Source organism: Taudactylus pleione, unplaced genomic scaffold, assembly GCF_031769625.1.
Source record: "Taudactylus pleione unplaced genomic scaffold, aTauple2 ptg000559l, whole genome shotgun sequence".
Taxonomy (NCBI): domain Eukaryota; kingdom Metazoa; phylum Chordata; class Amphibia; order Anura; family Myobatrachidae; genus Taudactylus; species Taudactylus pleione.
Genome location: NW_028284961.1, coordinates 1,083,586 through 1,105,887, shown reverse-complemented (window position 1 = coordinate 1,105,887; position 22,302 = coordinate 1,083,586). Strand labels below are relative to the sequence as shown.

Genomic DNA, 22,302 nt, shown 5'->3' with positions numbered 1-22,302 from the left:
GGTTTTGGAACTTCTATTATCATTTTACAGGAACTCTAAGGGGTAAATTTACTGTAGGTCTATTTCAATCAATTTTAATCAATTTCAAATGGATCTAAATTGTTGTCGTGTTGCTGGGGCTGAATCACACATTTACTAACATACAATTTTAGATTTGGTTTTCTAAGTGTTAGTAAATGAGTGATTTAGCCCCAGAAACACAACTTTGATTTAGATTTATTTGAAATTGATTGAAATCGCTCTTTAGTAAATGTATCCCTAAGTGTAGATCGGACTTTCCCACATCAAGTTGTAGACATACTGTACAGGCATGTTTTTATATACCAGAATTATTCATTCACCAAGAAATTGCTACTGTATATACTTAGCCTACAATCACTTCAGTTATTGGCACTCTGCATTACGTATAAGGTGGTTTTATGTCTCTATGTAACCTTTGCTCCCACATCCTCATAGAATAAAGACACATGTTTAAACAATTTTTGCATTTATGTTATCATTTATTACCAATGAGGAAGTTCTGTCTTCATCATTGACATGCAAAGTAACTTCAAAAAGGAAATTACATTGTCACTTTACTTGCAGTCATAGAGATGAGAGGATTCAGCCAAGCAAACATGGACATAGACCAATATAGACATATAATTAATAATTTCAGTTTTGACCAATGTAGGAGAGGTAATCAGGGTTTTAACAGAATTCTCATCCAGCTGTTTGGTCTTTTAGGAAATGGCAAATCCTCTTTCATCAACACCTGTATATATACCTGGCAGGATGGAGAATACAGAAACTGGGCAAAGGCGAGGGGTTCTGATGGAGGAGCTACAACTGAGAGAATACCATATAACCTCACACAGAACATCAGTCTAGTCGATAATCGTGGATATAGCAAACTAGATTCCTATGAGACTGGAGAAGTCTTTGCTCAGCTCGGTAAGAAATTAATTTAATTGTTTTTTTACTGATTTTCAGGACATAAACTAAACTTTATTTCCATCACTGGCCTTAAATTCCTTACTAGAGTTATCTAAAATGAAATGATATTATATTTAATAAGGATATTTTTGTGGAAGAACATTGTATTTTCCGATGGATAATAAACTTAAGGATATATACAATCATTCATTTTGCCAAAGCTGCAGATGAAAGGACAAATGGACTGATTCTGAGTCTGATGTATATTTGCACGGACGCAAATAGCGAGATTTAGCACACTGTACAGCGCATGCGCAGAAGCACATCTACAGGAGACATTTTTCCATATAGTCAGCTAATTCTGAGTTAAGCCGGATCTCGGATGGATCTGTCTTTGTGTGAAATAGGTTTTTCAAGGTTTGAACTAGGTGGCAACAATGCGATTGCATGGATCTGCTCTGCATGGTGGGCGTGTTGTTGGCATGTTGTGGGTGAGATGCTAGTCCCATGTGATTCTGAGTCATGCGAAGGGAAGGGAAGCAAGATTCTAACAGATCTCTTGCACCCAGGATGGGGACCGTTCAAGTGCTGATACTACTGATGGCAGCCTCCCATGTGTTTGCAAATGCATGCAACTAATATCTCTGAATTTCTATGACCATATAGTCTTCATATATTGTTGCAGGTATTATTCAGTGTGCTGAGGTACAATAGGGGGTTAAATCCCCCTCCTTTCTCTAATTAGCCCCATAGTAACTGGCATTGCCACATAGTAACTGGCAATAGCTCTATGGTAACTAATATTAGCCCTATAGTAACTGGTATTACCATATAGTAACTGGCATTAGCCCCTATAGTAACTGGTATTACCATATAGTAACTGGCATTAGCCCCTATAGTAACTGGTATTACCATATAGTATCTGGCATTAGCCCTATAGTAACTGGTATTACCATATAGTATCTGGCATTAGCCCTATAGTAACTGGCATTACCATATAGTAACTGGCATTAGCTCTATAGTAACTGCTATTACCATGTAGTAACTGTCATTAGCCCTATAGTAACTGGCATTACCATATAGTAACTGGCATTAGCTTTATAGTAACTAATATTAGCCCTATAGTAACTGGTATTACCATATAGTAACTAGAGATGTGCACTGACCCCCCTGTTTTGGTTTTGGTGATGAATCTAAATCTTGTTTTGGATTTTTTTCCTTGCTGATTTGTTTTCCGGTATTGGTTTTGGATCTGGATTTTTTTTTTAAAAAATTGTAAAAACAGGTAAAACCACATAATTTGGGCCTGTTTTTGTCCCTACAGTATTATTGACCTCAATAACATTTATTTCCAGTAATTTCCAGTCAATTTTGACCACCTCACACAATATTTTTTACCAACATAGGGATAGGTCAAACCAACTCACAAGTGCGTTCAATAGAAAGTAACAATGCAACACAGAAATGTACTACAAATCGACATCATGCATGGAATATCCTTGCTCAAAACAATTAGTCGCCCCCAGCACATGCCTATTCTCACTGCCCAATCTGTATTTTCCTCATGGGAGGTGTCAGGACACCAGTGACTGATCCTTGTAAAGCCCCTATCAATCAGAATTTTTCTTGAACAGTTCCCCAAAATCTCCCTGACCATTAAAAACTGCTCTGTACCTTCCGTACCTGTGAGTCAGAAACAGTGCAGGTCAGATACAGTTTGGGTTACAGTGCGGGTTTTATATAGTGTGGGATACAGTGTGGGTTGGATACAGTGTGGGTGGGATACAGTGTGGATCTGATATAGCGTGGGATATAGTGTGGGTTGGATACACCAAAAGTGCACCTACTGTGACCAGCAGTGTCAGCAGTGTGGGGTTGCTGATGGTGTCCTCAGTACATGGGATGGCAGTGCTGCGGTGCTGGTAGTATCCTCAGTGAAGGGTACCGGCGGTGTTGGCAGTGCATGGGTGCCAATGGTGTCATCAGTGCATGTTTGCTGGCTGTGTCAGCAGTGCGGTGGTTGCTGACTATGTCGTCAGTACATGGAATGGCAGTGCTGCAGTGCTGGCAGTGTGCTCAGTGAAGGGTACCAGCGGTGTCGGCAGTGTGGGGGTGCCAGTAGTGTCTTCAGTGCAGGTTTTCTGGCTGTGTCGGCAGTGCAGTGGTTGCTGACGGTGTGCTCAGTACATGGAATGGCAGTGCTGCAGTGCTGGCAGTGTCCTCAGTGAAGGGTACCAGCGGTGTTGTCAGTGTGGAGGTGCCAGCGGCGACTTCAGTGCAGGTTTGCTGACTGTGTTGGCAGTGCAGGGGTTGCTGATGGTGTCCTCAGTCCATGGAATGGCAGTGTGGGAGTGCTGGCAGTGTCCTCAGTGCAGGGTACCGGTGGTGTCGGCAGAGAGGGGGTGCCAGCGGTGTCCTCAGTGCAGGTTTGCTGTGTCGGCAGTGCAGGGGTGTTCTCAATGCAGGGTGATGGCGGTGTCAGCAGCATGGGGGAGCAAGTGGTGTCAGCAGTGGGGTTGCCAGCAGTGTCAGCAGTGGGGGTGCTGACAGCTGGTGTGTCATCAGTGGGGGTGCCGGCAGTGGGGGGTGCCAGAAGCAGGTGTGTCGGCAGTGGGGGGTGCCGGCCACGGGAACCAGCGCCATCTACTTTGAGTTGTTTTTTCCATGCATTCAATGGGCTTAACACTAATTGGCTGAGAGCCGTGACAAACGGCTCTGTCAGCCAATCAGTGCTTTGCCCATTGAAGGCAAAGGGATTTTCAAAAATGGCCGCTCAAGGCAAAACCTCATGATCTGACAGAGATCACAATGTTTTGCCTCGGGAGAGGGATCCGGGGCAGGCAGGGAGATCCAAGCTTTGCTCAGATTGCCCCGGATCCCCGAAATTCGGGTGGGTTCGGTACTCTGAAAACCAAACCCGCGCCTCCATAATAGTAACTGGCATTACTATACAGTAACTGGCATTAGCCCTATAGTAACTGGCATTAGCCCTATAGTCACTGATAATTGACCTATAGTAACTGGCATTACCATATAGTAACTGGCATTACCATATAGTAACTGGCATTAGCCCTTTAGTAACTCATATTATCCCTACAGTAACTGGAATTAGCCATATAGTAACTCACATTACCATATAGTAACTGGCATTACAATTAGCTACTCACATTAGCCCTATAGTAACTGACATTACCACATAGTACTGTAACTGGCATTACCATATAGTAACTGGCATTAACCCTAAAGTAACTCATATTAGCCCTATAGTAACTGGCATTAGCCATATAGCTAATCACATTAGCCCTATAGTCACTGACATTAGACCTTTAGTAACTGGCATTACCATAAAGCTACTCGCATTAGCCCTATAGTCACTGACATTAGACCTTTAGTAACTGGCATTACCATATAGCAGGGGTAGCCAGATGTTTGGACCCAGTGATTTACTTTTAAGACAAAAAACCCTTTGTGATCTACTGTACCAAGCCCGAAAAAGGGGACGTGGAGTCTGTCCTGCTGAAATCACATAGTATCCCCAATTCAAACTACAACACTCAGCAGCACATTGTCCCTTCATTCACGTTATGACACAGTAGTGCCCCTTATAAAAAGGCCACTGTATTAGTGCCCCTTAAACAATGCCCCCAGTAGTAGTGCCCCTTATGCAATACCCAAAGTAGTGCCCATTATGTAGTTCACCCTGTAGTTGTGACCATTATGCATTGCCCCCCTGTATTAGAGCCCATTATGCAATGCCCCATGTATTACAGCCCATTATTCAATGCCTCCTGTATTAGAGCCCCTTATGCAATGCCCCCTAAATTAGTGCCCATTATGCAGTGCCCTCTTTATTAGAGCACCTTATGCAGTGCCCCTGTAGTTGTGGCCATTATGCAGTTCCCCCTGTAGTTTTTCCCATTATGCAGTGCCCCCTGTATTAGAGCCTCTTATGCCATTGCCCCAGCACTGCCCCTTATACAGTACCCACAGTAGTGCCCCTTATGCTGTTCCCCCACTAATGTCCATGCCCCTTCAGTACTGGTGCCCTGTGCATTACTTACCTGGCCAGTGCTCCCACGTAGATGACTGCTGTCTGATGCTGGCTGGATCTAACTAGATCCAGCAGGCACACAGGCTCTTCACGTAGATGTCCGCTGTCTGATGCTGGCTGGATCTAACTAGATCCAGCAGGCACACAGGTTCTTCACATTGTGGGAGATGTGGGTGATGTATATAGTAACTGGCATTAACCCTATAGTAACTCATATTAGCCCTATAGTCACTGGCATTAGACCTTTAGTAACTGGCATTACCATATAGCAGGGGTAGTGAGACATTTGGACCCAGTGATCTACTTTTAAGGCAAAAAACCCTTTGTGATCTACTGTACCAAGCCCGAAAAAGGGGACGTGACCTCACAGCAAGGGACGTGGAATCTGTCCTGCTGAAATCACATAGTATCCCCAATTCAAACTACAGCACATTGTCCCTTCATTCACGTTATGACACAGTAGTGCCACTTATAAAATGGCCACTGTATTAGTGCCTCTTATTCAATGCCTCCAGTAGTAGTGCCCCTTATACAATGCCCCCAGTAGCAGTGTCCCTTATGCAATGCCCTCAGTAGTGGTGCCCCTTATGCAATACCCAAAGTAGTGCCCATTATGTAGTTCACCCTGTAGTTGTGACCATTATGCAATGCCCTCCTGTATTAGAGCCCATTATGCTATGCCCCCTGTATTAGAGCCCATTATGCATTGCCCCCTGTATTAGAGCCCATTATGCAATACCCCCTGTATTAGAGCCCATTATTCAATGCCTCCTGTATTAGAGACTCTTATGCAATGCCCCCTAAATTAGTGCCCATTATTCAATGCCCTCTTTATTAGAGCACCTTATGCAGTGCCCCTGTAGTTGTGGCCATTATGCAGTTCCCCCTGTAGTTTTTCCCATTATGCAGTGCCCCCTGTATTAGAGCCTCTTATGCCATTGCCCCAGTACTGCCCCTTATACAGTACCCCCAGTAGTGCCCCTTATGCTGTTCCCCCACTAATGTACATGCCCCTTCAGTACTGGTGCCCTGTGCATTACTTACCTGGCCAGTGCTCCCACGTAGATGACTGCTGTCTGATGCTGGCTGGATCTAACTAGATCCAGCAGGCACACAGGCTCTTCACATTGCGGGAGATGTGGGTGATGTATTGACATCACCCATGCCCCCGTGCACTGCATTACTGAGAAGGCTGGCCTCTAAAGTGATCAGAGGCTTCTTTAGTCTCTGATAACTTCAGAGACCAGCATTCCCAGAAACTGCAGCAGGTTGGCCATGATCTATTGGGGGAGCAACCTTTTGGCCGGCCCTGCCATATAGTCACTGGCCATAGACCTATAGCAACTCACATTAGCCATATAGTAACTGGCATTACCATATAGTAACTCACATTAGCCCTATAGTAACTGGCATTAGCCCTATAGTAACTGGCATTAGCCCTATAGCTACTCGCACTTGCCCTATAGTAACTGGCATTAGTCCTACAGCAACTGGCATTCATTGAGAAAGCAGAAAAAGAGCTCCACCACAAGTGACAGATGACTAAACTCACACACATAGATTTAATAGAAATAGATACAACACCAGATCAGATGTTTACCCTGGAGGATCTGTCTGGTTCATAGTGGTGCCCCCAATATTGTGCAAATTCTGCCAAAAGAGAGATTGACACCATGGCTAAACATAAGAGTCACCTTCTGGATGTGAATTGTCTAATTTACATGAGGATTAGCCAACCCTCAGATGAGATGGATCTTAGCCAGTGGACAACATAGAAATCACCATTAAAAGTCACAATGGAAGACTACAGTGTGGAGAAGTCTTCTTCACAGTCAGGAGAGGCCTTAGAGAACATGAAAAAAGATACTCTAGGTGCTGATCTTCAATGGATTTCTCCATCATGTTCTGCAGTGTGGAAGGTTTCATTCACATGTTTTCTATAAAGCAGTTCAAAGTTACAGCCTTCAAAGTGTCTGGCTATAACACCCACCTTTGCCAGGAAATACCAAAGATTATCACAAGCAAAGGATTCATCTGTCTGGAATCTGTCTTGGAATTCATGGATCGTATCTGGCCTGAATGTACTAAGACATCCAGTGAGTCTTTGATCTATAGCCAACTTTATTACTACCTGAAATGCAAACTGAAATACGGAATATTGAGCACAGACAACATGGAGGCCTTTGTTATTCCGCTGCCTGCATGCCAACCAATACCTACCAAACTACACCCACTGGGGGGACCAGGTCTTGATAATGAACATCCCCATCTGCTGCTAGGCCTTCTTCTTCCATACTATCCATCCTGGACTTCCTGTCCAAAAAGGGTGAGCAGGATATAGAAAGAGGAGCTAGATGTCCCAGATGACATTTTTTTGCATCTATAATAGATGATGTGGAGAGAGAAGAGCTTCAGATGTTGTAACGGTATGCAGTCGGGAAGCCGAGTGCCTAAATACCGGCAGCCGGCTTCCCGACTGTCATATACCGGCAAGGGTGAAATACCAGGCGTCTAGATGTAGACGTCCACATTTCTCCAATGCCGGGAGACCGGCGCCCGGCATCCCGATCGTAGTGATACCGGGCGCCACGAGCGGACAGCCACGGGGGGGAGGGTTAGGTTTAGGGCTCCCGGGGGGGACTTAGGGTTAGGCAGCCCCCCGGGAGGGTTAGGGTGAGGCTAGGGGGAGGGAGGGTTAGGGTTAGGCTAGGAGGAGGGAGGGTTATGGTTAGGCCCCCCTCAGGGGACTTAGGTTTAGGCAGCAGGGAAGGGCGTGGTTAGGGTTAGGCACTTAGAGGGGGGGTTAGGGTTAGGCACTTGGGGGGGAAGTTAGGGTTAGGCACCCCTAAGGAGGGTTAGGGTTAGGAGGGGTTAGGTTAGATTAGTAGATACTCACCTATCCACAATTGGGATTTCCAGCGCTGTCGGGCTTCCGCCGCTCTGAACTCTGCTCATGTCGGGCTGCCGCTGACGGGAATTGAACCGCCGGCCATGAGGCCGGCAGTATTTCATACCCATTCCATTGTAACAAGGGCTCCCACCTATTTTGCTTCCCTCCAGAGATCAGAGCTCTGTTCCTCAGGAAGTGTCTATGCCTGAGCTGATAGGTAGCCTATGTCTGTTGGTAAACACCCTTCAGGAGATTGCAACCCAATATAACAACAACTAAAATAATGTGTCTACTGATAACCAGCCTGATCCCTTAACAGCAACATACCCCATATGGCCAACTCTTAACATGACACCCAGTTTGCAGCCTCTTCCTTATGACACTAATCCAGTTGCAATGGTTGATCAATCAGCCATTTGTGGTCCACCCAATTTTTGGCCTTCTGCATTCTAACATCATAATAACAAACTATAACACACTAGACTTCTAATCTTTAATTTTTGAATAGAACAGTTTTAGAATTTAGTATGTCCACTCTATGTAGGTTTGTAAATAAATATAGGCTTTAGTTTTTTAGAGCATATAACTTTAGAAGCTGTTAGGATAACATTTCTGTTATGTTTAAGATTAAAAAAAAAACTTTTGTAACCCAATAACTTAAATAAAAGTTTTCATTGCAATATTCATGTTTGTTTAGTTTTTTTTAAATTCATTTTTTATTACTGGTTTTGTTTACAAAATGCAACAAAAATATTTATCAAAATTAAATAAATAAATAAAAAAACCTGTTTTTATTTTTTCACTGATGGTGTGGCTAACACGCACACAGAATTATTTTATTTTTTTTCACACTGGGGGTGAACCCCTGAAAGAGGCAGCAGCCCCTTGACAAACAGCAGCACAGCACCCTGCGCAGCTACGCCAATGACAGTGACAGGTGTTCAATTTTTTTCTGCGCAGTTACACCAATGACAGTGACAGTGAGAGCTACGCCGATGACAGTGACAGCTACGCCAATGACCTTGACAGTGACAGCAACAGCTAGAACGATGACAGCGACAGTGACAGCTACGTGGAGGACAATGACAATGACAGGTGTTTTATTTTTTTCTGTGCAGCTATGCCGATGACAGTGACAGGTGTGTTTTTTTTTTGGGGGGGGGACAGCAGCTCTTGACAGACAGCAGCACAGTACTGGACAACAGTAGCCAGCCAGCATCAGCAACAGCTCCCAAACACCCTCCCTCTTCACAGTAGCCAGCCAGCCCAGTATTGTAATGTATATAACTATATAATTAGTAGTGTACTACTAAGTTTATTATTTTTATTTATGATCACAACAGTACATTAGCCAACAGCTCCCAGCTCCCTCCCTCTTCCAGCCCCTATGGACAGGACAACAGACAGCCCTTATATGGACAACAGTAGCCAGCCAGTGTCAGCGACAGCTCCCAGCTCCCTCCCTCTTCCTAGTAGCCAGACAGCCCAGTATGTAATGTATCACACAACACTAGCCAACAGCTCCCAGCTCCCTCCCTCTGCACGCAAGCTCCACAGCCAGATTGAAAAATGTCGGCTATCATGGGACCTTTTAAAATCCGAGCCTGACTTGGTTCCCAGCTTGGATTGGGGGGGGGGAGTTTGGATCTCGGAAATCCAAAGCCCGCTCATCCTTACTTTATAGTAACACACTTAAGTATCATAGTAACTGGCATTACCCTGTAGTAACTTGCTTTAGCCCTAAAGTATCTCACATTAGCCCTATAGTAACTGGCATTACCCTATAGTAACTTGCATTAGCCCTATAGTAACTGGCATTAGTCAATAGTAATTCACATTAGCCCTCTAGTAACTGGCATTACCCTATAGTAACTTGCATTACTCCTATAGTAACTTGCATTAGCCCTATAGTATCTCACATTAGCCCTATAGTAACTCACAATACCTTATAGTAACTCTCATTAGCCTTAAAGTAGCACACATTGGGGTATATTTACTAAAGTGCGGGTTTTAAGTAGTGGTTTTGTTGCCCATAGCAACCAATCAGATTCTAGCTATTACCTTATAGAAGGTGCTAGATAAATGTTAAGTAGAATCTGATTGGTTGCTATGGGCAAAAAAACCACTTCTAAAAACACGCACCTTAGTAAATATACCCCATTATCTTTATAGTAACACACTTAAGTACTATAGTATCTGGCTTTACCCTATAGTAACTGGCATTACCCTATAGTAACTGGCATTACTTTATAGTAACTTGCATTAGCCCTATAGTGACTGGCATTAGCCCATAAGTAATTCACAGCAGCCCTATAGTAACTGGCATTACCCTATAGTAACTTGCATTAGTCCTAAAGTAACTGGCATTAGCCATATAGTAACTCACATTAGCCCTATAGTAACTGGCATTACCCTATAGTAACTTGCATTAACCATAAAGTAACTCATATTAGCCCTATAGTAACTGGAATTACCCTACAGTAACTGGCATTAGTCCTATAGTAACTCACATTAGCCCTATAGTAACTCACATTAGCCCTATAGTAACTGACATTAGCCCTATAGTAAATAACAGTAGCCCTATAGTAACTGGCATTAGCCCTATAGTAACTAACTGTAGCCCTATATTAACTGAGATTACTCCTATAGTAACTGGCATTAGCCTGTAAATACCCCTAACTCGTTAAAGAGAAATAAATGCTTTCCAGACTTTCATTGTGGTTCCGAAGCACAAAAACAATGATATTATTTCAGGGAAAAAGTATAACGCACTTTGATCTACAACAAATAGCGCAAAGACAATTAAATACATAAGGTACAGCCAATATATATGCATGCGCCCCGAATCCAGGTCCCAGTCATCAATCCTGATGTCTGTGGTCATCAAATGGGTATGACTGAGATCTAGACCCAAAAGCACACGTCTATATACCTTCCAGAGTGTTACAACAACAATAGAGACAAGCATACGTGATTTTATTGGTTCTTGATTCTTGTCATTCTGGTACGATGCAGTTCATAGATTAGTTTGTGCAGTGGTAGTTCAGCCCTCCAATGGCTCTTTGTGTGTGTTTTAACTAATCAATAGACACTACATACAAAGTACATTCTAACCAATAATTTCCTATATTCCATAACCATCGAACACAAGATGCGACTCCCTGGCTGATAGATTCGGATATCTGGAAATAAACAGGGTATCAGTATAGTACCAAACATGCCATGTCTATGATGTTTTATACCATTAATATCAAATAAATAAATTTGACATCATAATTAATAATATAATATAAACCATAATGTGCAGGAACCTTTTATGAGTGCGTGTATATTTATGATTATATGTAGGTATTCGTTGTGTATCTACATGCAGCATAAAATGTGGGCTGTATGCAGGGGTTGTGTACAGCACAAAACATGTGCTGTGTGTGTTTCTATTTACAATTGCAACTCTATATATGTGTGCATGCATTGGGGATACACATGCGATCGTTTAAGTGTATATATATATATTTATATATATATATATATATATTAATATATTTTTACATAGCTTTAAACTGTAACTGGTATTATTATTACTTCTGTCTGAACTAAATTATCAGAGATGGCCAGCAGACACTTGATGGAATCACAATGTAATCAAAGGCCTCTCCAGCCTACTTGGAAATGTAAATGCAAGTTTGTTTAGGCATACAATGATAGTCAGACTTAAAGACAATGGTTCATTTTAAACACTCGTCTTCACCTCACAGTATCTTTGTGAATTCAAATTACTAGACCCAGACATGTTAACAAGACTTGTCTATCAGCACTGAATATATAAAGTCTTTAAATATATGTGTTTTCGTTATTATGTAAAGACTTTAACAGTGTGCAATAACATGGCAGATATACACAATGCTAAAATAGTGCCGTACACAATGATGTTATACTGCCTACGCCAGATGGCATTGTGCAGACAATGCAAACTGGCGTTGTGCAAATATCATTGTTACAATTTAGGTCTCAGCCAACCATCCAGCTTTAACAGTCCACCCTTTGATAGCAAACAATACGCTATCACACTCTGATCTTAACCAGTTGTAGTCATGCATGATAATGGATTATTTATGGTTAGACATGGTGTGACACAAGCAGGTCACTGAACCATTAAATAATGCTTTTCAAGAAGGTAGAACAACCCTTATACACCATCTGCAGATCTATAGGGATCATTGGTGGGATGTGGGATCTCATCGAACCTATAAAGGAAGTTTGGGGACTTGAGAATACATTATCTAGGATGTTTAAAAATAACCTTAATAATAAACCTATGCATGACCACACAATTTCATATTTCATCATCTGGTGGTACACTCTAATTCAGGGTTGTAATACAGTTCTTCCTTGACCTTGGTATCCATAATATCATTGCTCACCACCATCATCTAATTTTCTCGGTTCGCCCTTGTGAATTTTCCACACTTCAATACATTAGGAAAATACCTGATACATAAGCCAATTACTAAGATGACAATCAGTATAAGGATCAGGAGCTTACCCACAATAGCAATCAGTTCCTGGACCCACTCCCCTAGACCGGAGAACCATTTCACAGGGTTCAACCAAGAAAACCACTCTTCTACCTTTTCCTCTACTTCAGTCAGTGAAGCATTATGGTTCTTTTGAAATTCCCATTTCAGCTGCAGAATTTCATCCATCTTCCAGGTTATCACCTCCTTGGGGTCACTAGTGTTATTAGTGATATATGTGCAGCACTTGTCACCAAATTGGGTGGCCAGAGTCACACAGTACCCTCCAGTGACAGCTGCTAAATAATTTAACACTAGCCTATGTTGCACAAATTCCTTCTTATAAGCCTGTAACTCTCTACCTGTATACCTGAACGTGTCATCATACATCTCAGTGACATTATCTATTAATTTAGCAAGATCTTGGATGTATCTAAAATTTAAAGTACTCCGAGCGAGCCTTGTGCGATCTAGTGCTACCAAAACTTGGAAACCAGTTGTCTCACTAATCAACTGTGTAGCTGCATGTATGTCACAAGGTATCATGTTTCTTTTGTCACGGTGTTCATAATGCGTATGAAGATATGGAGGTGGGGTGTTTTTATGGATACCAAGCATTTCACCATGTGTAAGGGTCATAACCTCTGGATGTATCCTTCCCAGATAACATAAACCTTCAGAACTCGGAGAGAGCCACTTATATGCTTTCCTTCCACATATAAAATACACATCATCTGGGAGTACATAAGGAATAGAGGGCCTGAATCAGGGCGGGCGCTGGTTTTTTTAGGAGTGGCTTCCTGGCCGCTCGCATAGCTGTGGGTTACCACCCACAGCTATAGCGAGTGGCCATGATGATGGTCGCGATGGTCAAGACCATCGTGACCATCGGGCTTGCGACAAGACCCTTGTGGTAGGGTCTCATGGCCGCAAGCCCCAGAGAGCTTCTGGCTCAAATCGAGCCGGAAGCTCTCCCACTGACATCACTGGTGATGTCAGTGGGGCCGCCCACAAATGGCAGGCATTCGCATGGGAACTACCTCCGTTTGTGAAGCCACCCCCCTGCCACGCCTACAAAACGGGGCGAGTTGTCGATCAACATTGTCAGCCGCCCCTTTTGTAGTGAGTCCCGGAGCAAGTGCTTTTTGCGCTCCCTCCTTGGCTCACACACGCGCAGTGCACATGCCGCCATGTGCACTGGGCCACCATCGACCCGCTTGCGAGCGCAATGCGCTTGCGAGCAGGTCTGAATCAGGCCCAGAATGCATCATTATCATCGGACACAATTCTCTAAAAAATAATACTACTCCAGATTTTCTCATCTGACTAATACATGTTTTAGGTTGTACAATAGCTACACAGTACCCTTCTGGTACCCTACCAACCATTACCTTGGTGGAACTAAGTGTATTTTTATACTGGAAGTGTCTCCCACTGAGTCTAATGGAGCGTAAAAGTTCAAAATTGATATGTTCATTATCAGCACTTCGTGAGTAGGTCAATATCTGGTTATTCCCAGTCACCTACCAACTTCCTGGTTTGTTGGGGTTGGTAATGTTCAAACATGAAAGTGATCTATCTACATGGTACTGGTGGAGTTTATAATGAGGTGGTTTGGACATAAGAAATTTTCCATCCAGCATCTTCCCTTGTTGCAATTCTAAAACCTCAGAGACATTTACTGGAAATGGCACTAACCCTACATTATGTTGTCCCTGAGGCATGAGAGAGCACACCCAACAGTCAGTCTGGTTTAAAACTTTGCCCACCATGGTATGATAATCCTCTAAAGGATACCCACCCCAATACTGGTTATACTTAGGTTGGCATCGTAGGGTGTATATCTCATCAACTAGGGACCCACAAAACTCACAAATACAATATTCCTCAGACGATAACCCTTCACACTGTCTCCAAGTTTCCAAAATAACAGATCTCTTAGCAATTACTGTACTGGGTTTGGTCAGATACTCCCCCGATTAGTTTAGCACTTCTTCTCCCGACTCCACTCCATCGATATCACCATCAGCTCCCCTCTCCGTCAACTGTCCTCCATCCCAGAAACCAGAAATCCCAAAACAAACTAGGATGATGAAAACTCCAGAAGAAGACACAAACATAACCCCCAGCACACCACTTCATTGCTGGAACAGTGATCTACAAATTTCTTTTGCTCAGGTGTCTCACTGCAACTTTTAACTATCCCCGAATAGGCTTGCAATTGACGGGTCTACGTTATCTGCCTCGACTCCACCTTGTATCTCCACTGGTTGTTTGACTTTTCTGCAGTGAGTGGAATGGACCCAGGTATCTCTCTCTGCCACTTTCAAGGAAGTTGTACTCATCAGCAACACTTGATATGGACCTTCCCACCAATCTGTCAGACAACCTGCACGTAAGAAATTTCTGATCATAACAAATTCTCCAGGTTCAACATCATGACATTTTGTTTCTGGCATATCAGGTGACAACAATTTAAGTTTCAACTGTTTACTCATTGTTATAAGATACTTTACAGTAACCTTGTTGTTATCTCAAAGGGGGACAGATTGAGAGGGGGTCTAGGAGTTGTCCTGATGCCATTAAGGACTAGCGGTAAGGCTTCTGGCCACCCCAGTCAAGTTTCTGCCATGATCTTACTAAGTTTATTCTTAAAAGTATTGTTTACCCTCTTCACCTTTGCACTGGCTTGCGGTCGACAGGGGGTGTGAAGTCTACTATTAATACCCATTAACTTACACATGTTCTGGAAGGCATCACCTGTGAAATGAGTACCCCTATCACTTTCTATGATTCTAGGGATACCGTACATGCATACAAATTCCTGAACAATCTTTTTAGCAGTAAACACAGCAGTATAAACTAATACATACTTGAGATTCCTGCAGGGTGGTAATTGGATGAAATCAATTTGTATTACCTGAAAAGGTCCGTCTGTCGGAGGGATGTGGGATGGTTTGGTTGGTATTGTTTTTCCAACATTCTTCCTCAAGCATGTCAAGCAGGACATTGCCCTCTTTCGGCTTGGGAAGAGAAACCTGGTGCACACCAATATGCCCTGACCATCTTGCACATACCTTGCTTTCCCAGGTGAGTCAGACCGTGCACTGCCGCAGCCAAGCTTGAGTAGTATGCCTTGGGTGCCACCGGCTTACCTTGTCCATCTGTCCAGAGTCCAGAGGACTCCTGTCCACATCCAGACTGCCTTTTCTTGAATAGAACACAAATTTTGCATCTCAATTGACATCTGCATGTCAATTGCCTGAAAACCATCATTTGATTAATTGGCATGTACACTCTTAAACCTGCCGCCCATTTGACAGCTTCATCTGCCCTATTATTGCCCAGTGACAATGGGTCTTCCTCGCACGTGTTGTCTTTACACTTAATGACGGCTACTTCTTTCGGTAGCTGAATTGCTGTCAACAGTCATTTTATGTGGTGTGAGTGTGCGACTGGTGTACCTGCTGCCGTCATAAAATTTCTAAGAGCCCCAAAATAATGTACTACCCCAAAGGCATACCTGGAGTCAGTGTAGATGTTAGCTGACTTACCTTCCACCAGTTCACACGCCACTTGTGCTGAGTTAGGCGAACCAAGTGGTTCAGCTTCTACAACATCACGATCATTTACAACAGCATAACCTATGCATAATTCTTCTGTGTCAGTTTGTCTATGACAACTCCCATCCATGTAAAATATCAAATCTGTATTTTCTAGTGGTGTATAACGTATATCTGGCCTAGCAGTAAAGGTCTGATTTAAATACTCCATATAATCATGTGTGTCAGAATACCTTCAAAACTCACCTTCAACCAGCAACTCACCTCTCTCCACCTTTTGTGCATCTCTAGGTACATATGGTAAATACTTGCGGGTGCCATTAGAGCTAGTTCCCATTTCATGAACCTAGCTGAGGAAACATGTCGAGTTTGGGAAGAATTCAGCAATGCAGACACAGCATGTTGTGTATAAACAATCATATCATGACCTAATAATACGTCCTCACTCTTATCAACCAGTTGAGCGGTTGCTGCTACACTTCTTAAACACATTGGTAGTGATCTTGCCACAGTGTCCAATTGGGCACTATAGTATGCTACAGGTCGGCTAGCGTCACCATGTTTTTGTGTGGGGACACCTGCTGAGCAGCCATCAGCTTCTGTACAATAGAAGTTACGGATGTGCTGCTGGTTCTGCTGCAATGTCATGGTCTGTATGGCCTGAATTCTGTCAGTTGTTAAGTGTCTTGGCCCTTGGGTTAGACAGTGTCCCAAGTATTTAACCTTAGTCTGAGAAGGCTGTGATTGTCCTTTGTGACCTCCTGTCCAGTGTGATAGATGAAGCAACAATAGTTTAGTATCATTCAAACATGAAGTACAACACATATTCAGCAAACCTTCAAATCATACATACAAAACTCCAGACAGAAAATTCTCAAATGCAGCATGTACAAACCTATACATAGAGAACCTTCATATTTGTGTTTGCGGTGATTAATTAAGAATTCTCCAGTGTTTTAAAAACATGCCCTGTATAGTTTCACTGCAGATATACTGCAGGGGTTAGTGTGCTTCAGTTCTTAATCTCAATGTTTACTGTAAACAAGGACACTTGATTTTACCAAAATGCACAATGACTTAAGGCTTACACACACTTATTACATTTCCTTAGAGGTGCAATGTCCTAGAGGTGATTTAAAACACATTATTTATTTATTTTTTTATTAGTGGACTTACTATTTCAGTGCTAATAATGTTCCTCCTCCTGCCACGCTCTCCACTACTCTCACCGGTTTCAACTGCTGCCCCTGCTGGTTGCAAATTAACAGCTTGAGCAATTGCTGAATTTATGGTGGATTCATCATCATCTATAATTAAATTTTCCTGTAGGTGACTTTAATCAGGGTATAAGTTACTTATTACAATTTTTTTAAATTACTTTTGGTATTTTCTATACCTGATGCCTTCAGCAACGCTACTTTACTGTGCATACGTGCTCCCTTGTGGCGCGCACCCGATGCTAACTAGCGTCTCGGGTACGCTCCCCTGGGGTGCATGCGCAAAGCTGTTTCGCATTGCATGCATGCTTTTTTTTGCATCATGGTCATGACGCTATTTAGCAGGGTGAGCACACCACTTATCCACGTGTTCCCCTCATGCTGCCATAGTTTCAAACAGTCATTATACCTTACATGTTTCTTTAGGGATTTTACCGTACAGATACCATCCCTAACATTATTAAACACCTCCATATCAAAGCAGCCAATCTTAGGAAAAGGTTTCACACACTCCTTGGTCATCTTGACCCATATGTCACAGTACATCGTAGTGTATGCACCATACTTTTTAAACATGATATACCTTGCTGACCCAGTTGGCCCTTCCACCAGCAGCACATCATCGACCATTTCCAGAGATGCTTTCACACCCATATGAGAAAAGACTTAGCAATTTCTAGAGAAATTTTGATTGGTGAACGATTTTCAGTGAGCTACGTTCACGCACTTCCTCCCGTTATGTGCAGCCAGCCCGTTAAGCATTTCAGTCAGCTTGCACAATGAGGAGCAGAATATCCACCTATGTAAATTATTCTACCTGCAGCGACTTCAACCCAAGCTTCAGCCGCTCGCTTCATCCCTTTATGCACAACATTCCTGATAAGCGAAATGGTCAGTGTGCAAAACCGAGTAGCAAAATAACCGCCTAGCTGATTATTTTACTTGTGAATTTATCTCAAGCTTCACCACTCGCTTCCTACTTTGAGTTTACTCCCAGCTGGTAGCATCTAGGAGTTCCAATAACTCCTAACCTTGCCAGCAGTTTTACTCCCACAACAACCCACTTCACAATCACAGTTTATATAACCATGCAGTTCAATTGCATTGCCCAAAGAACCTAACTGATCAATGGACTTTGCGATTAATGGGTGTCGGGCCGATAAACCCCTTAGTTTCTCGATAACCACAATGTACCTGCATTGTACACTGGCCCAGTAGTTTGTACTGCCCCATCAGGCACCTACTGAGTTTCGAACTAGGCTTAACAGACAGTAGCCTCCACTTTACAATCTTACTTTTCAATTACATACACCTTTTCTGCGCAGAAGAAAATGAAACCTTATCACTAGTATTGGCATTATAATGCAGAGGTTTTAAACAATGTAATCGCTATCAATATGACAAATACTATCAGAATGATTGTTTGAAAACACGTGGCAGCAATACAGGATATATGTATACGCTATTATGCGAATCGCACTTTAGCGTCGGGACAGACAATAAAAGAAATAAACTTTTCACCCCTTCCCCAGGTTCTCGCCAGCGCTCCTTGAAAACACACAATAGCAGATATTGGTTTCACAACACTGAATGGTGCAGGTTACGAACGCAGTGCGTTTTTCCCCACATATGGTGCCTTTTTCCACGTGGTAGCTTGGCCTCCTAACTATGATCCCCCATCTGTAAATACCCCTAACTCGTTGAAGAGAAATAAATGCTTTCCAGACTTTCATTGTGGTTTTGAAGCACAAAAACAGTTATATTATTTCAGTGAAAAAGTATAACACGCTTTGATCTACAACAAATAGTGCAAAGACAATTAAATGCATAAGGTACAGCCAATATATATGCATGCGCACCGGATCCAGGTCCCAGTCATCAATCCTGATGTCTGTGGTCATCAAATGGGTATGACTGAGATCTAGACCCAAAAGCACAAGTCTATATACCTTCCATAGTTTTACAACAACAATAGAGACAAGCATACGTGATTTTATTGGTTCTTGATTCTTGTCATTCTGGTACAATGAAGTTCATAGGTCAGTTTGTACAGTGGTAAATCAGCCCTCCAATGGCTCTTTGTGTGTGTTTTAACTAATCAAAAGACACTACATACAAAGGACATTCTAACCAATAATTTCCTATATTCCATAACCATCGAACGCAAGATGTGACTCCCTCGCTGATAGATTCGGCTATCTGGAAATAAACAGGGTATCAGTATAGTACCAAACATGCCATGTCTACAATGTTCTATACCATTAATATCAAATACATACATTTTACATCATAATTAATAATTTTAATATAAACCATACTGTGCAGGAACCTTTTATGAGTGCGTGTATATTTATGATTATATGTAAGTATACGTTGTGCATCTACATGCAGCGTAAAATGTGCGCTGTATGCAGGGGTTGTGTACAGGGTTGTGTAGAGCGCAAAACAGGCACTGTGTGTGTTTCTATTTACAATTGCAACTGTATATATGTGTGCATGCGTTGTGGATACATATGCGATCGTTTAAGTGTATATATACATATATGTATATATATATATTGTGACACAGTCAGGTTAGGGGGTCCCTCTCCTGGGTAGAAGGACTCCTTTCTTACACACACCAACAGCAGCAGGGAAGCAGCACACCAGTCTGGATGCAAGTACAAGCTGGTCGGCGCCAGTCTTTATTGTACAATGTCAGAAATAACATAAAGAAAACATAAACATAAATCCTAGCCCTGTCGGGGCACTAACTTCACAGGTAGTTCCCTCACTACCAGAACCTGGCAGGGCCTAATGCCCTCACCAGCAAACAAAGCACAGCACAACACTCACTGTTAGGTTTTCCAGTGTCTCTGAGCAAACTCCCTGTCTGCTCTCCCAGGTGAGACAATCAGCCCTCAACACATTAGGCTTATATTGGCCACTCTCAGGTGGAAGCCCTAATAAGCCTGTTACCAGGCTAAGAGAACCAAAACCTGGAGTGGCCGTGGGTGGAGCCCTCCCTCTCCTCTCACCCACAACCCCCAGGTCCCAAACCGGATTTTCAAAAAGCCGAAACTCAAGCCTGCTACACTGCAGACTTTCTCCTGGGGGTTTAAAACACATAAGACAGGAATCTGGGACAAATGTACCTGCCACAGACCACTTTACCAGTGATCCTATCACAATATATATATATATATATATATATATATTTATACATTAATATATATTTATGTAGCCTTAAACAATAACTGGTTTTATTATTACTTCTGTCTGAACTAAGTTATCAGAGATGGCCAGCAGACTCTTGGTGGAATCACAAAGTAATTAAAGGCCTCTTCAGCCTACTTGGAAATGTAAATGCAAGTTCGTTTAGGCATACAATGATAGTCAGACTTAAAGACAATGGTTCAGTTAAAACACTCGTCTGCACCTCACAGTATCTTTGTGTATTCCAATTACTAGTCCCAGACATGTCCACAAGACTTGTCTGTCAGCACTGAATACATAAAGCCTTTAAATATATGTGTATTTGTGATTATATAAAGACTTTAACAGTGTGCAGTAAAATGGTAGATGTACACAACGCTAAAATAGTGCCATGCACAATGATATTATACTGACTACGCCAGAACTTTCTTCCAACCAAGTAGTACCTGAGAGCATCTAATGCCCACTTTATGGCCAATGCCTCCTTCTCCACTGTGGCATAGTTTCTCTCATGCACATTCAACTTTCTGCATAGATAGAAAATAGGGTGTTCCTCACCCTCCTTGTTCTGGGACAGGACCGCTCCTATACCTACTTCTGATGCATCGGTTTGTACTATGAATTCCCTTTCAAAATTAGGAGTCATCAGGACTGGTTGGGAACACAACGCTACTTTCAACTCTTGAAAAGCTTTCTCTGCCTCAGGACTCCATTCTACCATGACTTTTTGTGTGCCCTTGGTCAGGTCAGTCAGTGGGACTGCCATGGTGGCAAAGTTGGGTATAAACCTCCTGTAGTACCCCGTAATTCCCAAGAAGGCTCTCACCTGCTTCTTATTCAAAGGCCGTGGCCAGTTTTGTATGGCATCAACCTTATTGAGCTGAGGCTTTATCAGGCCTCGGCCAATGGTGTATCCCAGATATTTCACTTCCTCCATGCCTAGACAACACTTTTTTGGGTTGGCTGTCAAACCTGCCTTATAGATGGAGTTCAACACTGCTTGTACCCTGGGTAAGTGAGACTGCCAATCCGGACTATGAATGACCACGTCATCCAGATAAGCAGCCGCATACCGTCTATGGGGCCTTAGAATCCGGTCCATCATTCTTTGGAAGGTAGCAGGTGCCCCATGTAGCCTGAAGGGCAACATCTTGTACTGAAACAAGCCCTCTGGCGCTGAAAAAGCTGTCTTTTGTTTGGCGCTCTCAGTTAACGGTGCTTGCCAATACCCTTTGGTTAGGTCAAGAGTGGTTAAATACCTTGCCATCCCTAGTCTCTCAATCAGTTCATCCACTCTTGGCATCGGGTAGGCATCGAATTTTGAAACACTGTTCAACTTTCGGAAGTCATTGCAGAAACGCACACTCCCGTCGGGCTTTGGAATCAACACAATGGGACTTGACCATTCACTATGTGATTCTTCAATAACCTCTAACTCTAGCATATTATAAATTTCTTTCGACACCGATTCTCTCTGTGCTTCTGGTAACCTATAGGGCTTTAGATTAACTTTAACCCCTGGGTCAGTGATTATGTCATGTTTAATGACCGAGGTTTTCCCAGGTATGTCAGAGAACAGCACCCTATTTCTGATCAGAAACACCTTGACCTCTTGTTGTTGAATTGCAGACAGGGTTTTTGCCACTGTCACTTCGGGAACTAAGGGCCCTGGATTTACTGGAGGGGCTCGGACGGCCGACAGTACCGTTCTATCTTTCCAGGGCTTTAACAGATTTATATGGTATATCTGTTCCGGCTTTCTTTTCCCCGGCTGGTAAACTTTGTAATTGACCTGTCCCACTCTTTCTAAGATTTCAAAGGGCCCTTGCCATTTAGCCAAAAGTTTATTTTCCACAGTGGGAACCAACACTAACACTCTGTCCCCAGGAGCAAAGCTGCGTAACTGGGCATTGCGGTTGTATACCCTCTGCTGTGCCTGTTGAGCCTGTTCCAGGTG

The 22,302-nt window shown here is 42.9% G+C and overlaps 1 protein-coding gene across 1 annotated transcript in view; it reads left to right on the top strand.

Annotated features, from left to right (window-relative positions):
• The first annotated feature begins 617 nt into the window (after positions 1-617).
• The window catches only part of LOC148481840 (uncharacterized), a 63,539-nt gene continuing 41,854 nt past the window's right edge, over positions 618-22,302 (top strand). The window contains exon 1 of the mRNA XM_088452923.1: positions 618-933. Within this exon, the coding sequence (XP_088309049.1) occupies positions 618-933 (316 nt within the window). The remainder of the gene's footprint in view (positions 934-22,302) is intronic.